This window comes from Lepidothrix coronata, unplaced genomic scaffold (genome assembly GCF_001604755.1).
Source record: "Lepidothrix coronata isolate B3197 unplaced genomic scaffold, Lepidothrix_coronata-1.0 Scaffold60, whole genome shotgun sequence".
Classification (NCBI taxonomy): Eukaryota; Metazoa; Chordata; class Aves; order Passeriformes; family Pipridae; genus Lepidothrix; species Lepidothrix coronata.
This window is the reverse complement of record NW_016690240.1, coordinates 2141878-2158739: the sequence shown is the minus strand read 5'-3', so window position 1 is coordinate 2158739 and position 16862 is coordinate 2141878. Positions and strand designations below refer to the sequence as shown.

Sequence of the window (16862 nt, the reverse complement as noted above, 5' to 3'; positions counted from 1 at the left end):
ACAATTCTTGTCTTACAGAAACTAAAAATCAGCAATTTTGCAAACTAAAGCTGCTCGAACATTCACAATTATTGACTATAACTTGTAAAATTTTCTGTAGCAGGAAATAATTAATTTTACCTGTTTCCTCAAAGAGTCATTCATTTCCTTCAAGGTGTCAAATGACGACTTCAGCCTCCTATTTTCTTTAGTTATTTCTCTCAAGGCTTCTGTCAGCTGTTTAACTTCTGCCTCATGTCGCTAGAGAAGTATCAAGTTTAAAAACATGATTTAAAAGAGACTATTCTAAAAACACCAAGCTCCATTTTAGTGTTAAAATAATAGGACAGACTTTCAAATACCAAGTTTGTCATTCTGCATGGCCAAATAGTGAGAAAAACAAGATCTGTACTGTGTGTTATGAAGGATCTATACAGAAACAGAGAGCAACATGCACAGACTATAGCTCCTATTCTTTCCAGATTCTACCAAAACCAGACTATATACATATGTATATTTCTCAGACAGTTCAGATGTGGGAAATGTTTGTGAACTAAAATCAATGAAAAAGCTTTTATTTACAGCTCACTCAATTACAAAAAGTTGTGATTGTGTTTTGAGGTTTCAACTACTTTTTTGGCTTTGCTCACTCTCAATCATGCAGAGCAAGAAACTAATCCTATGCCCTGCAGACTAACTCTCGGGTTTACAACATAAGCATATGAATTGTTAACTACAACTTGCATATCCGCTGCCATTCTTCTCTTTCCCCTGAAACTTGTTTTAGATTTAATCTTCTCTGGACACCAGTGCACCTCTGAGTACCTCAGATTTGATAAAACAGCAAGGTTTTATTTTACTGAAAATATTCCAGCTATATATATACACTATCTTTCATTTCTCTCCTTCCATGAGTTCACTTTCTTCATTCACCTACTTGATCTCTACTTTTCCATTTCCAGTCATATCCTCTCTCCCTACATGTGCAAATGACAAAAATAAAGGACTGTAGAAATTTAAAGGATGTAAGTCCTGAAGAGATCCACCTCTGCATTTCTGCTTGGAAATTCAGTAATTTCCATTCCAGCTGTACAGAGAACCATCTACAGTTCCTCTTTTCCTCAAATGTTGCTCTTCAGCCAATAGGATCAGAACAGCTGTGGGCATGACATTCTTGTCTAAAGCACCTACACATATTTGCCTAAGAAGACACAGAATCATAGAATCATTTAGGTTGGAAGAGTGAGTCCAACCATTAACCTAACACTGCCAAGTCCACCACTAAACCATGTCCCTAAGTGCCACATCTACATGTCTTTTCATACCTCCAGAGATGGTGACTCCATCACTTCTCTGGGCAGCCTGTTCCAATGCTCGAAAATCTCCTAGGTGAAGAAATTATTCCTAATATCCAATGTAAACCTTCCCTGGTGCAATTTGTCATTTGACAAATTCTTTTTGTCCTCTCATCTGTATGAAATGACAGATCCCCTTTCCATACCAATAAACACACAGATGCTGCCAACATATAATGCACCCTATCTTATGGAATCTTAAGGAATGTTTCACTTCTGTTTTCTACATACACAGTGAACAGCTTTACTTGGAGTTCATAACCAATTCAGTTGTTAAGCCATAGGGTTGCAGGTGATGCCAGGATGTCTAACTCACCCACTTCCATAATCAAATCAGGTGGTGTCATCTGTATTTTAACCAGCTACACCATTTCACTCCTGCCAGATGCTTATCACCCCTGTTCTTAAGTTATCCAATACTAGGAACACCACAGTCTTGCCAATCTCCCTGTTCATATGCTTAACTGCTTTTGTTACATTTAGTTTTTCAGCCTTTTTTGTAGCTGAAGTCTGGCACATTCACTCTCAATTCATTCTGCCTGTTTAGCCCATGCACCCACTTATCATCCTCTGTTTCTGTTGCTGATATTTCTATTCAAATGCAATACTGTACACTCAGGCCTTGTGAACAGTATACTTTTTTCAGATCTACCCTCTGGCACCCTTTCCTCCTTTTTAACATGTAGTTTATCCTCCCTCAACAGCTTGTGGGAAAGGTTTACTTGCACACTTCAAAGAAATTTAATTTCTCAGCTTCTGGTTTTGACACAAAGTACACGTTTAAGGATTTCTCTTGGAGACCTCCTGGATAATAACTAAAACTTTTCACAAGACCTAAATTCAATTGCAAACACTCTCAAGAACAGAACAGTGTTATTAATAAGTACCTCTTCTTACAGCAAAATCATACCATTTCATTTCTTTCCACACTCCCAAAGTTAGGTTGATCTTCCTCTGAACTTTTTCAGCCTTTGGTTGCTAATGCCCTCTGCAATAGGTGTTATGTCATAAGGTCTCAATGTGTCTTAAAGCCTTTGCAAGGAAATCCATTTCAACTACAGCTAATGCAAAAATACTCATTTAACATACGTACAATTACAGATAGACCAAAATTTTTTCTCTAATACTGGTCATATAGCTGTCACTACTTTAGAAATAAGTGACCTCTTTTTTCTAACTTGTAACAGTAACATGTACTAATACATCAGACAACTAAATGCACCATTCTGAAACAGGAGTCATACAAAAATCCTAATAATATTGTTCAGTACTTTCTATATAAATCTTTCCTTTAATCACTTTAAGAAATAAGCAGTATTTCCAGCAAACATGTAATGGCTTAAGACAACTATAAACAAATTATATGGTATGTAGAGCAGTATCTATCATCAAATATATTTTTTTACCTCTTTTATAGCTCCAAATTTTGTGTGAACTTCTTTTTCAACACCTCTTATTTTAGCCAAAGCTGCTTCATGTTTAAAAAGCAATGCTTCTCGTTCTGTTAGACAACGCTCTTGTTTCTGGAGTTGTAGAGCATACTCCTGCTGTGCTGAACTTTCTCTCTGTATCAAGAAAAAAATGTTGAAACTACTTTAAAAACCCAAGAAGTTGTCACAAATTATACTGCATTTGAATTTTTGGCCCAGAGATATGGTTAGCTTTTTGTGAAACTATAGTGTTACATAAGAGCTTACTAATACAAAGTATCCTGATGGCCATCTATGTTCAGTTTCTTCACACGTTAACCCAAATACTGATGCGCTTTGGGATGGCTCGGCCTCCCAAAATACAAAATTCAACTCTATATTGTTGCTCAAGTACAAATCTAGACAATTAAACTTTGGCTTTTGCTTCCAAAATGTTTGGATAATAGTACTAACTGTAAGACAGAAGAGAGTCTGATGTGACTGTCTATGCCGAATACCAGATTTATTGTTTCTTCAATTAGTGGGAAGCATCCCTGAAAAAGTGGTGAGGGATAAAGAGATACAAAATTATTTTTATCTCATATGGTGCAAAAGACAGTCACATCAAGGAATCTAGCAGAAGCTTAGGAACTCTTACAGAGTAAAACCAGATAGGAGGTTCTTCTGTTAGTAGCCTAGGCTTGCTGGAGATGGACTGGTGGGATGAATTGAGGGTTTTTGCAAGAGGCCATGAAGGCAAGTGCTCTGGAAGAAGAACAGTTTTAGATGCTCTCAAGAGAAGCAACAGTTGTGGGTGCCTCCATGTCCATAGTGTGTTACAAGACAGTAGAAGCACTGTGTTCAAACTCCCTCAAGCTGAATCTACCCACCTACCTGACCTACCCGTAATCCAAGTCAAAGCACCATTACCAAATCAGTGAACTAATTTAGGGAAAGAGGCATATGAAGGCAGAGGTTTAGTATATAATTAATTGTGCTTAGTATAAAGTAATAGCACTAAGTAATAGCTTTAACACATACTCACTTTAATAGCAAGTTTTACTATGTACATAATTTCTCATTTCTTTATCAAAAGTAAGAATCTTCATAACATTATTCAACAAAAATTTTAAGGCTGAGTTCCTACCTGGAGTTTCTGATGTATGACAAATAATTCATCATAAATTTGACTGATGTGAGGTGGTATTAAGCCTTGGCTATTGCATGCCTGAGCATCAGTTCCCCTCACAGTTTTCTTTAACAAGCCACTGCCAATATTTTGGTCGCTATTTTCTTGTGTATTTGCAGCCAAATGAGATGGTAAGGTATGGCCTGTGAACAGGAACAAAAACATTTTACATTAAAAAAATTAGTCCTAGCTAAATAATTATATGACTGTTGTATAAAACCACTGAAAATGTATTTTAGGAATTCAGAGTAATAAGTATAAAGCAAGATGTATCAAAATGTGAAAGTAATCTAAAGAATTACGGAGAATTGCTCAAAGCAGTGTTACACAATTTGTTTGAACTGATCAGGAATCAATGGAGTTTTATAAGTAAAACTATGCTCTCCACTGCAATACAAAAATCCCAGAGATATCTGTATAGAATCTATGCACAGATCAAGTCATTGTGTCACCAGAATCTCCTATTATTTTTGTATGGGCTTCAGGCAAGTGATTTCCTGCTGACTAGACCTTAGGCTGACACCTAAGTTAACAGCAGAAGACTTAAGAAACTACTGGACACCACATGAGAAACTGTTCAACGTGACAGATTACAGTGTAAGGAGCTGATGAAAGATGCAGATGGCACAATGAGGAATGGCTGGATTTCACAAATAGTCAAATGGACAAAGTTCACAGATAACTGAAGGGAAGTATTGGGATCTTTTTGGGGAGAGACATCTTGCAAGGTCAACTGCACCTAAGTACCACATCAGGATAAGATTACCTAGGTAACAGTATCAGAAATACTAACTTGGTACTTTGCTGGTTTTTGGCTGGGATAGAGGCAGTTTTCATAGCAGTCAGTATGGAGCTATGGTTTAGATTTGTGCTGGAAACAGTGTTGATAACTCAGGGATGTTTTAGCTATTACTGAGCAGGGCTTGCACATCATAAAGGCCTTTTCTGCCTCTCACCCCATCACACCCCAGCAGCGAGGGGGCTAAGGGTGCGCAAGGAGTTAGGACAAAGAAAGGACAGCTGACCCCAACACCATACAGTGTCATGCTCAGCACATAAAGCTAAGGAAAGAAGGAGGAAGGCAGGGACATTCAGTGTAGTGGTGTTTGTCTTCCCAAGTCACCATTACATGTGATGGAGCCCAGCTTTCCTGCAGGTGGCACCTGCCTGCCCATGGGAAATGGTGGATGAATTCCTTGTTCTGCTTTGCTGGAGTGCGTGCCTTTTGCTTTACCTATTAAAGTGTCTCCATTGACAGCTCCAATGATCTGTTCTGCCTGGCTTCTGAGATTCCTTTTAGCCACTTTGGAGTTGGTTCTCTGTCTGCCTCCACTCTTTCACATACACTTTCAAAAGAACACATCAATGCTCCTCTAAACCTAAAACTCTCCACAAGAGAGGGCTACACTGATTCGCAAACTCCTCTACTTACATTTTCAAACATTTTCAGTGAATGAATGCCACTTGGTCCCTGCTACAACATTGTAGCTAGAATTTCCTGGGTTAGCTGAACAAAAGGCAACACTACCCATTGCTAGTTTTTCCATCCTTAGACTGACAAAAAACATCTAACTGAGTTGTAGTATCTGTTAATGTAGCTAGCTACTTAAAACAAAATAAAGCAAAACAAACACACAAACAAAAATCCAAAACCCAACTTGTTTCTTCATTTATATTATAACGTCAGCTGGCAACCAATTTCATAAAAGGTTGATCTCTTTTTTTAAAAATTTATGTTAGTATTGCTTCAAGTGCATCTGGACCTCCTAAAATAAGTCTAAAGGAGTTACTCATATTTAGGTGAAAGGTTAAATCCCCCCACCTAAAATACATTTTAGTTGATTGTTGTATTTCTGAATTGAATAGAAATATATTTACTAGAAAGTTTTTAAAATTACATGTTAAACTTCACACAGAGTTGCAAGAATATGTAAAATTAAATATTTATTACCTGTTTCCATGTATATAGCTGTATTTTGAATTGCATCGGTTTCAGAGCAAATAATGGACTTTTCTTCTATTTCTAGACCATTTGAATCACAAAAAGAATCCTGCTCATCATCAAAACTAAAAATACAAAAAAGCAATAATTTTAAATTACTCAGTTCCTTTCTAACATGCTACATAACTCAGCACTGAGAGAAGGCTGCATAAAAAGGTAAACATTGCTCAGTGTACGACTTCAATATTCGACTAATAACAAACAGCAGAGTTAAATCATTTGGATGGAAGGCATTATTACTCACAAGACTAACCACAGCAATTAGTAGTGTTGCTGACTTAAAAGTAGTAGCAATAACTAGGATTTTCATGTTGTAAGCACATGTATATGACAAGTAAAAACAACACTCTTCTCTCATCACAAACAACCAAATTTCTGGAAAATTAAAAATACTTGCCCCCTTTTTATATTATATTTTTCATATTTGGTGTAAAAAAGCTCTGAAAAGTAATTTTTTGGCTTTTGGAATCAAATTATCTCTCAAAAAAAAAAAAATCTGCTTATCAGTCTGGGCTATTTGGTTTCATCCTAGTTAATTTTTTATCACCTAGTTCAGTTTTTATCATCCCTGTATCCCATTAGCAATTTCAACATGCACACATCAGACTAAAAAATGAGACAGTACTGCTCATAAAAATCAACATCCACATTATCTCATAAGTTGGTCACAAACAATTCTTTACTCAAGAATACAAGAACCTTAACTTTTGCACAGTCCAAATATATTGTTTACTCATGGTTTATCTGGATGATGAGAGGAACTGAAAACACCTACTACCAATCCCGGTCTTTAAAACCTTTTAGGAAATCACTAGATCTGATGCTGTTCTCTCTTCCAGTTGCAGTAAATTCTGACTCTAAAGAACAACTTGACAGAGAAATAGCTGTGTTTTCCAGTGAGCTGTCCATGTCACCTGCAATACATAAAATTTTTATAATTTTATTTTGCATTTGAGAAGTTGACATTAAGAAATCAACAAGGGCCTATTAGGAGTGCTTGCCACATAATCATGTAAGTTTAAGAACCAAAACCACTACTGATGCAGCCTGACAAGTTAAGAATTATAAAAGCTTAAACTATAGTAAGAATTATTTAGCATTCACACCAGATTTGTCTTTCTGAAGTTTTAGAGCTTGCCTGCATATACTAGTTTTTCTGTGACCGAAGTCTGAAAAATAAATTGTTTTAGTCTGCTGCCCACATGCACCAGCAATGTGTTTCTCAAGAAGCCCAAATACATTCTAAATATTAAACATTTATGTATCTTTAAATTAAAGCTAAATATATGCATTATGAGGTGGACTGCTACCAACTACGTCAAGCAGGCCTTAAACACAAACAGGCTGTTCTAAAGAATCCTTTGTGTTCTTTACTCCAATGTTAACATTCCCAGGCTGGCTCCCAAGTATCACAAACCCCTGATCAAGAATATCTACCTATTTGAAATGCAAAATAATAAGTTTAGGAACCATACAGCTCTAGTATGTATTCTCCCTGAAAAAGATCAAAGCACCATTGCTTGCTATTACCTTTGTATACTAAGGAGCTTCCACTTTTACATTTGGTATGCAGTGCTCCCAAGAGGCAATCCTACAAGAAAACACAAAACCACTGTAATTGAGTAAGAATTTTCAGAGAAAATGTATGTTACAACTTAGATGTTTAACAGTTACAACTCCTTGTGACAGAATTCTTACTACAAACCACCAGCTTTGAAAAGGAAGTAGGTTTTTCTTCAATATATAAACATGGCCCTCATACTAATGTAGAGAGGCAAATATATTCCCTACAGTCTAATAATGAAATATTCATAGTGTTATATGTTAGAATATTTGAGCCTAAAATTTGAGCATATAAAGCACAATGAAGATGATAACATAAAATAAAGGCATGAAAGCAGAACTAGGTAATCACAGAAACAGTGCCATCTACCTTCATACCTAGGCTTTTCATGCCAAAGTTTCCTGTTCTACTTTTTCCTACTATCTTGTAACTACAAACTAAGAAAGTGAATGACAGAGGTTTTATGCTACATACTAAGAAAGTGAATGACAGAGGTTTTATGCTACAAGTAAAATCAATTAAATGTACATTAGAAGATATTGAAAATATCAGACTCAAGGTAGTTCTCATCATCTTAGTTGTTTCACTGCATCTCTCTGCTGTGTTCTAAATCAAGTGATCAACTGCTGTAATTTCTTGTACTTAAATTCCCACTTTCTAATGAAATAACCCACAAATGCAACATTTTCTTCCTTGCAAGCATTACACTTTAAAATCTCAGTGACAGTCTTTTAAATATAAGTTTTCAAAATTATTTTCTCTTGAAGCACAGTTGTGTAATTCAAGCAGAATATTCCCTAAGAAAAACACAGAATTTAGAGGACCATAAAATGCTAGTCATGTTGTAAATCCTTCTGCAGAAACTAACAGCATACAGCCTGATTTTAGCTGCGAAAGAACTCAAATCTTCACATCACATTTGGGACAGTTCCGGATCCTAAAACGGCAAGTCACACTTCCTCAGAAAAAAAAGGCTGGGTTTTGCAGTCATTTGACGATTCCCAGGACCAACCTGATATCCCAGTACAACTATGTGTCTAGCTCAAACCCAGCTTTCAATCTCTCCCAATCTCTGGTTGCTCATGGATATTTCCCAACATATGACTTCCTTTGCAGCATGAGTTTGAATTTGTTTCAGTGAAAGACAAACAGAATTCAGGCAAAACAAAGGTTCCTGGCCAGCAAGTATTCCTTCTATGAATTATCAAAGGCTTTTGAAACACTAGCAGGGGGGAGGGGTCTTTGCTGCTGGATTTTTAAGCAGATCAGTTTCCCAATCCACTGTGCAAAGCCAAATGTTTATGTGAGCACAAGGAAACAGAAGAACCACAGTCCAGTTCCCTCATTCATATCAGTGCAAAGAACCTAGCATTCTCTGGTGTAAAATAATATTGCTGCACTTTGGCAAGGGAATGATACCCATCATAATTTGCTGCCTGGTCAGCACAGCAATCTCTTTATGAACTACGGGTTTGATTCTCCTCCGATTGACTAGGTATGGAACACTTTCCTGCTCTCTGACAACAGAGCTAATCAGTAGGCTTCACAAAAAAAATCACAAACACTCCTAACACATTCTAAGGAAGGCTGCCAATTGCTGGGACTGAAGAGGATAAGAGAGAAATTACTTATCCTATTATACATATTTCATACATGCTTAGCAGACTACTTTTAAGACCATTTACATGTGATCTCACTCAAGTGGAAGGCACCAGAAGGTTTTAGGCAAAAAATAAGTGTCTTAGTAATGCATAAAATTTGGAATTGTAATTATCAGGGAAATTTCCACATCAGGCAAGGATGACTCTTCCGCACTTCTACTGTAAGGCAGTTAGAGCACGGGGATAGGACAAGAAAGAATACATAACCTCCCCAAGTCTGTTTAAACCCCACTTTTGTCCCTCAGTGCAGGGATATGCAACACCGCGGTGTTCACAATGAACCCTAGGGAGGGAACACAGCCCCCCGATACAGCCCCCTCCTCCAAGCCCCTCGGGAACGCGGCGAGGAGAAACGGATTTCCTCCTCTCCCTCCCCCCAGGCCGCCCATCCCCGGCCCCGCCGTCTCACCCCCGCGGGCCCCCGCGAGTACCGCGGCTGCAGGCTCCGGGCGGAGCGGCCGCGGCTGAGGCCGGGGGCGGGCGCGGTTCCCCCTCCCGCCATGGCGGCACCGCCGCGCTCGAACGAACCGCCGCCGCCCGCGCACGCGCAGACGCGCCCGCCGCCCCAGCTGGGGACGAGGGGCAGAGGCGACCCCGGGCGGGCAGGGCAGGGCCGAGCCACGCCCCTGACGGGGCTGCGGGGGACGGGCACAGCACTGGTGGTTCTTTACAGACTAATGGTTTTGTGGGGCCTTTAGGGAATCACAGAGTCACTAAAGGCTGGACAAGACCTCTGATCGTCGAGTCGAACATCTGACCGAACACCACCACGTCAACTCGACCATGGCACTAAGTGACACATCCAGTTTTTCCTTAAACGCTTAAGGAAGGATGACTCCACCACCTCCCTGGGCAGCCCATCCCAGTGTTTAATCATCCTTTCTGTGTAGAATTAATGTCCAACCTAAGCCTCCCCTGGTGCATCTTAAGACTATGTCCTCTCATCCTGTCACCCAGTGCCTGGAAGAAGAGGCCGACCCCCACCTGGCTACAACCTCCCTTCAGGTACTTGTTGACAGTGATAAAGTCATCCGTGAAGAAGTACTACTACTATCCTGTAAAAATAAATAAATACAAATCCAAATAAACTTAAAGCTGAATATACAAGTCACGTATTTCCCATTTACAGATCATAACAACTTAGTTACCTTGGAAAAAGTCTTGATAATGCCAGCACTGAACTGCAGAGTATCAGTTTAAATAAATCCCACATTTATCCATGCATACTCACTCTTGAGAGGCAAAATTTTTCAAGATACTGGTACTTAGAGCCTGCAGTAAGGTCTGAGAAGTTTAAAACAGCAAATAAACACTGAGCAGAGCCAGGAGAGCAGCAGAGCAGTAGCAGTGGGTTATACTACAGTATTTCAGGTAAAATCTCAGTGTTTAGGAGATGTTTTTTGTTAAACCAAGTCTTTTAGAAATATTTTAAGTACAAAAAAAAAAAGAGTTGGTGTACTTCTCTAGCAAAACATTGATCAATACATTTAATAACTATGCTCTCTTAAATCTACTGAGGTGATACTGAGAGACTCCAGAGAGCATGAACAAGCATCCAGCTGCCTCAGCTTGCATTCTGCACATTGAAACGTCCATTGATTTCAAAGGACTTCAGTGCACTGTCCAGCAATTTGCGTCTACAATCTGCACATTCAAAAGAGTTTCATGAGAGCAGGAAGCCAAATTATGGAAGTTTTTTTTTTTTAAACAAACTGAAGACATTTATTTTAACAAGACTAGGATTTTATTTTTAAAATTTGACACTTAATACAAATATGTCAGGATAACACAAATACACCTGAAATATGCCAGTGCCTGAACTTTATTTAACATGCAAAAAAATCAATTAGAACACATAAAAAAATCCAACTATAACCTGTAATTTTACATTTATACATCAGAAGTGTCCATTTTAAGAAGTTGAAATAATTAGTCAATAACATCTAAGTACTGATTTATACCGCTAAAACATTTGTTTACTGAAAGAAATAATTCTATATTTGCCCACAGTCTGTAATGACAATTCTTGCATTTACTAGCCCTTTAGGAGAACCGAAGGATTCAATCTTTTTCACGACATCCATTCCATCTTTCACAAACCCAAATACAACATGCTTGAAGTCCAAGTGTTCTGCTTTTTTAAGTGTTATGAAGAACTGAGAATTATTTGTATCCCTGCCCTTATTTGCCATTGACAACAATCCAGGACCAGTGTGTTTCACTTCAAAATTCTCATCTTCAAATGCTGTTCCATAAATTGACTGGCCACCTGTTCCATCATGGTTAGTTATATCTCCTCCCTTTAAAAAAAAACAAAAACAAACAAAACAAAAGGGGGCATAGCATTAACTGACAAGTCCCAAAACATAAACCAACAATTTTACTTCCTTTTTGTTTTTCTGGAAGGCAGTGAGTTTCTGGCTCCCTATTATTTGACTATACACACAGAAGTGATAATGTATGCTATCTTGTCTTTGAAGGAAAGCCTTAGTTCTAATTGAAAAACTTCTCACTGTACCTGGAGAAAATTTAGGCAAAGCAGACCAAATTTACAATATACTAATTTCATGTGATAAAATCTCACTTTGTCACACATATATGGTGCAGATAACCATATTAAAAGAAAATCTGCTCCTTATAGGATGTGGAATACCTTGAAACAAGCTTAAGCCCTAAAAGACCTAATGATGCTTTCCTTATCAGACATGGCTCTTTTGCAAAAACTTGGCACCTAAAGTGCATACTTCAGGCACAGGTGATACCTAATCAAGAGACAGGGTAACATTTTATTCTGGTTAGAAGCCATTCATGTATTACTGTCTAATTTTGAGTTTCTAGAAGGCTGTCTACATAACTCAGCTTCAGTGATGTAGTGACATCCTGAACATTAGCATAGCGTATATGGAAGTTGGTTCATTCTGCACATTATAAGTCACTAAAACTCAATGAATTCTTGATGAGAGTTCTAGGAAAGGAAAGGTCTGGTCTATGATCTATCTCCTAAGCCTTCAGCATTCATGAAGAACTTGCTAGTGCTACTGAATGCACACCAAGGTTTAAAACCAACACTGTCTACATGGGGGTTCGGATGCACTGCAGGCTGATACTCTTGGTGCAAAATTTGAGTATTTTAAGAACAGGCCACTGCATGACAATCAGATCTAGAAGACTTCTTTTAGATGGAAACCTGAACATCTAAATACTGGGAATATCAGTCTTCGAGTACACGCTACCTGAAATACAAAGTGTACCTTAAACTGTAAGAGAATCCTGGAAAGTAAGTGTTCTTAGCAGGTGAGCATACAGGAGCTCCTCTCTGTACAGAGAGAAAAATGAATGGTAGTTATGGGAACACTTACTTTCCTTAGTGTTCCTGTTCAGCAACAGGCCCCTTGCCCTTTCTAAGAGGATTTCTTTATCTCCACTTTTTATTTCCACACTAACGTGACACCGCTAGGTAACACTGAATCATGAGGAGCTGGCAGACACAGGTAAGCATCTGGCTTAGGGAAGCATGTGCTGCTTGCACCATTTCTCATCTCCTTGTAGGGAAAGGGCAGATAAGAGTATCCTGCACAGTGGATCCATGCTGCCAACATGCTATCCTGTAGAAGTGATTTTTTGAAGCGCCATCTTTAGTCAAGATGCATTCTCATTCTCTCGAAGAGTCTTCCTGTTATGCTTACCTGACACACAAAGTCGGTGACTATTCTGTGAAAGCGGGAGTTCTTGAATCCAAATCCTTTCTCTCCTGTGCACAGGGCTCTGAAATTTTCAGCAGTTCTTGGGACAATATTTGAAAACAGCTCCATGGTTATGTGTCCTAAAGGTTCATCATCAGCAGAAACTTCAAAATACACAACAGGGTTAGTGTCCTTTGACAGTCCTGCTGCCAGAGATAAGTGCCCCTTCTGTAGTTCTGACAAGCTTAGCTGGCATTCTTCAAACCTCCTCTTGAAAGAATTAGCCATTTCTTGGCTTTTAAATCGGACTGCAAGTTGCTCAACTTTTACTTCACCATCTGAAAATAAATCCAGAAAGAAGGTTTCTTTAGTTTTATCTTATAATCATTTCCTGGGAAAAACAAAGGCACAGAAACTACAGACCACTTAGGAAAAACAACAAAAACCACCTGAAAGACTCACCAGCATAATCTGTGGCTGTCCAAATTAAAGCATTGTTTGATGTATCAGAGGGCACTAAGTTCATTTCTTTGGTGATGACATGGTTTGCACAGACCTTAAGCACTTGGTCTCTTCTCATTAGGACTCTATAGTATTTCTTCTGTGTATGGAAGAGGATCTTGATCTCTCCAACACCACGCTCCTTCCACTGAGTAGCATCCCTGTCCCATCTGTAGAGTTTTGCCCTCTCTTTGAAGAGAATCTCTTCGTCTTCTTCTCCAGATTTTACCTCCACCTAGAAAACCAACACAGTAGAATGACTACCTGTGATTTCCTAGGAGAGATATTAAATAGTTATTACATACAGTTATGATGATTCTGACACATTACAGTGGAAAATTATTCAGTGTGGTCCCTTCTCCAACACAACATTCGTAACACTAAAGTGAGTGTGACATTTAGCCTTTTCAGAATTTAATTCCACTGTTTGAGATTAATTATAGCACTGCAATACTCCTTCACCATGCTGCATATGGTTTTGGCAAGTTTCCCAGGAAAGTTTCAGGTTTGCTCCATGATACGCTTACTGAGAAGGGAAGACGCAGTACTATTACAATTGCAGGAGTTCTTCTGAACATTGTTTAAGAACTTGATATTTGCATTTGAAGAGAATAAACACCAAGTCCAACAAACAGGCCTGACAGATATATCTCCCTTTATGTATGCATATTACGGCCTCTAACCTCCTTTAGTTAGCACATCTTCCAAAGATAAGGAACACTTGAGAGAACTGGAGAAATGTGTGATGAAAAACATTACAGAAGTCATAATACGACACACAGATGAGCAAAAGCATACTGAATTTTGAAGAAGGTGGTTGAAAGCATGTTACAAAATAAATCAGATTAATACTGTTCAAATTAAAGAATGCTGTATGCTGTTTATATATGCTCTATTTGCCTCGCTTAATAATTTTACTAATCTATAGTTGAATTATATTATTAATAGAAAGGCCAGACATTATGACTAGCATCAAAAGAGTCAGAAATGGTTATTAGGCACACTATGGCTAAATACCAAATCAAGACATAACTGTGTGAAGCCTCACTGCATAAGTCGTAATTCTACCTTCAAAGTTTAAGGTTCTACTTCTTGAAAAACAATTTATTTTCCAAGCAACAAAGTTAGTTCTCTTAGCCTTCAGGTGAACTTAACTGTGTATCTTTTTGCTTAGGGATCCTAAGAAATATCTTGCCTACCTTAGAGTAAAAATTGTAAGTTGCTATAGCTTCCACAGAACTGAATCTACAAGCCTTGATACAAAGCCACAGCTGAATTGTATTGGCACCAGCAGTTATCCAGTTCTCCTTCCTGTTCTTCAGCTGTGCTATATAATGTTTTGGTTTTTCTAAGTTATATGTACAAATTTGCATTCTGATCAACACTCAGCCGAGGTATAGAGAAATCCATGTTTAAGATTTTAACTGAGGCACCAGACCCTTCCCCAGTGCTACACTGTACTAGGATTTAAAACAGCAGGTGTTTCTACACAGCCAGTGTAACATATGCAGAACAAGGTGCACATAACACAGAAAGTAAAGTTAAGCATGTCTGCTAACATAACAAGTTTTTAAAAAATGTTTTGCTTATCTTAATGTTGTTTTATATTCCAGAAGTCATCTTACCTCTGGTAAAGACACAATTGGCTCAAAGTGGATATCATCACTGTGTACCACCTCATCATCACTACCACCTTCATCTTCATCTGCTTTACGGGCAGTGTCTCCAAACACAGCTGCTCCTGTATTTGCCCATTTGAAGTTTTTATCTACAATTAGGAGAGTTACATTTTAAACTTTGTGTCATTTTTTTTCTTCCTGATAAAAACTTGCAAAAAATTGTTGTTTCTACAAATCAGTAGAAATATGGTACATAAAAGTTTTATTGTATGAAGCAGAAGCCCAGCTGAGGTCTGCCTCAGAGACTAGTCCAACTCACCTTTTGAGCCAAAAGCGAAATCTCCAGAGCTTTTGGAAGCCAGATCTGCAAATGACAGGCCTGCAGTATTGCCAAAACCAAATGAGATGACTCTGTTTTCTATCAAATAAGAGGGGAAAGTCAAAAGTTCTTCTCTACTTTCTTAAAGAAAATGCATTTATGTAGTCACACAAGAATATACTGGAGAAGTGTCTACAGTATTTTTATCATCCAATAAATTTCAGTTTGCGTGAAGTATGTCATAATGACAGTTTATTATGGCTTAAAATAAGGGCTCAAGACAGATTTTCAGCATTCTACTTCTGTGCAGATCCACAGAGCTCTAATAAATATTCATGAGGTATCTAATACTGAACTAATGAAAGTACATCTCATAAATTACATAGCAGACACTAGCACTGCTCTGTAGTAGTGAATTTGAACACAAAAAAAATTTGATAAAATTATTTTAATCCCTAGACACGTTTTTGCTAGATTGGTACTTTTGCTTCTAATTCAGCATTGGTACTACTTCTTCCCAAGACAGCAACTAAATTACATAAATTAATCTACAGAAAATCATACTACAAAAAAGTCCCAGAACATACCTCTGACCTTACCTTGTGTTGACTCCAAACTGTCTGAATCACTCTTTTTAGTTGACAGGTCTACAGGTGTGTCATCAGCTCGGGATGAAGTCTGCAATACTTGCACTGTTTCTGTGCTGGAATCTGTTTCTTCACTGCTGGTAGCTGACTGGACAAATACTGTCACCTCATTGGTTGATGGAGGAGGCATTTCTTCCTTACTGGTACAGACTAAGTCACTTGAGCTTGCAACCTCATTCTCCTGCAATTAATAAAAAAATAACATAATAGCAAGTAAGCTAGAAGAACCTAGGGCACAAACCATCTCTGCAGAGACTAAGCACAGATGTTTGAGAAAATAAAAAAAGAACACCAAGAAAAGTTGTTGTAAACTTTCTGGAGTTTGTCATGAGGCTTAACATACAAGGAGGTTAACTTGACAGGAGACTGAAGTATCTGGGAAGTAGTAAACTTTAAAAAGAATACTGTGACTTCCTGAAATCAATTAGTTCTTCTGTATACAGTAGGAGCAATATTACTAGCCAAAGCAGTTTATGAGAACACCTGAATATTCTTTCCCTTTTGAAAGAATTTAAGTTCTAAGCTTTCTGTTTCAGTGTTGGCATCAGGCACAGCCACAAAAGACTCAAATAGTTTTTCCCCATTGGATATTTTAGTTCTCACAAGGGGAAAACTGTAATGTCTTATGCATATATGAAGTAATTGCACAAGTTTAATAACAAGAAATTTAGTAAAGATTTAGTTCTTACTTTTGTTTCTTGAATTTTAGCTTCTGACTTTAAGTCTTCTGGACTGTTATGTTCAGTATCACTGCTGACACCACAGACAGATGTAGAAGGAACCTGCTGAGCTTCTGCTTTAGCTTTCTCCTCAGGAGTTGGTTTCTTTTCCCAAGTAGCAGCACATTTTCTTTCACTGCTGAATTTGCTTTTTCCTGCAATGCCTACTGCAAAGAGTAAAAATTAGTGGAAAATATTTCAGTATTTAGCTGCTA

At 38.1% G+C, this 16862-nt stretch overlaps 2 protein-coding genes across 8 annotated transcripts in view; both read right to left on the bottom strand.

The window, feature by feature from the left end:
- The window catches only part of CCDC138 (coiled-coil domain containing 138), a 37471-nt gene extending 27812 nt beyond the window's left edge, over positions 1 to 9659 (bottom strand). Inside the window, exons 1-7 of one of the 2 annotated variants that reach the window (XM_017817308.1) lie at positions 9591 to 9659; positions 7465 to 7525; positions 6710 to 6848; positions 5884 to 5999; positions 3891 to 4075; positions 2741 to 2899; positions 121 to 240 (exon numbers count right to left, since the gene is read on the bottom strand). In XM_017817308.1, coding sequence (XP_017672797.1) covers positions 121 to 240; positions 2741 to 2899; positions 3891 to 4075; positions 5884 to 5999; positions 6710 to 6843 — 714 coding nt within the window. In that variant the 5' untranslated portion in view covers positions 6844 to 6848; positions 7465 to 7525; positions 9591 to 9659. Of the gene's footprint in view, positions 1 to 120; positions 241 to 2740; positions 2900 to 3890; positions 4076 to 5883; positions 6000 to 6709; positions 6849 to 7464; positions 7526 to 9590 lie in introns of those variants that run through there. The other variant, XM_017817309.1, reaches the window with a different exon arrangement.
- A 1221-nt stretch (positions 9660 to 10880) lies between these two features.
- The window catches only part of RGPD4 (RANBP2-like and GRIP domain containing 4), a 32908-nt gene continuing 26926 nt past the window's right edge, over positions 10881 to 16862 (bottom strand). For 3 of the 6 annotated variants that reach the window (XM_017817346.1, XM_017817349.1, XM_017817351.1), the window contains 7 exons: positions 16618 to 16814; positions 15869 to 16109; positions 15282 to 15380; positions 14969 to 15111; positions 13305 to 13578; positions 12846 to 13180; positions 10881 to 11459 (listed from right to left, as the gene is read on the bottom strand). In XM_017817346.1, coding sequence (XP_017672835.1) covers positions 11154 to 11459; positions 12846 to 13180; positions 13305 to 13578; positions 14969 to 15111; positions 15282 to 15380; positions 15869 to 16109; positions 16618 to 16814 — 1595 coding nt within the window. In that variant the 3' untranslated portion in view covers positions 10881 to 11153. The remainder of the gene's footprint in view (positions 11460 to 12845; positions 13181 to 13304; positions 13579 to 14968; positions 15112 to 15281; positions 15381 to 15868; positions 16110 to 16617; positions 16815 to 16862) is intronic. The other 3 variants (XM_017817348.1, XM_017817350.1, XM_017817347.1) reach the window with 2 other exon arrangements.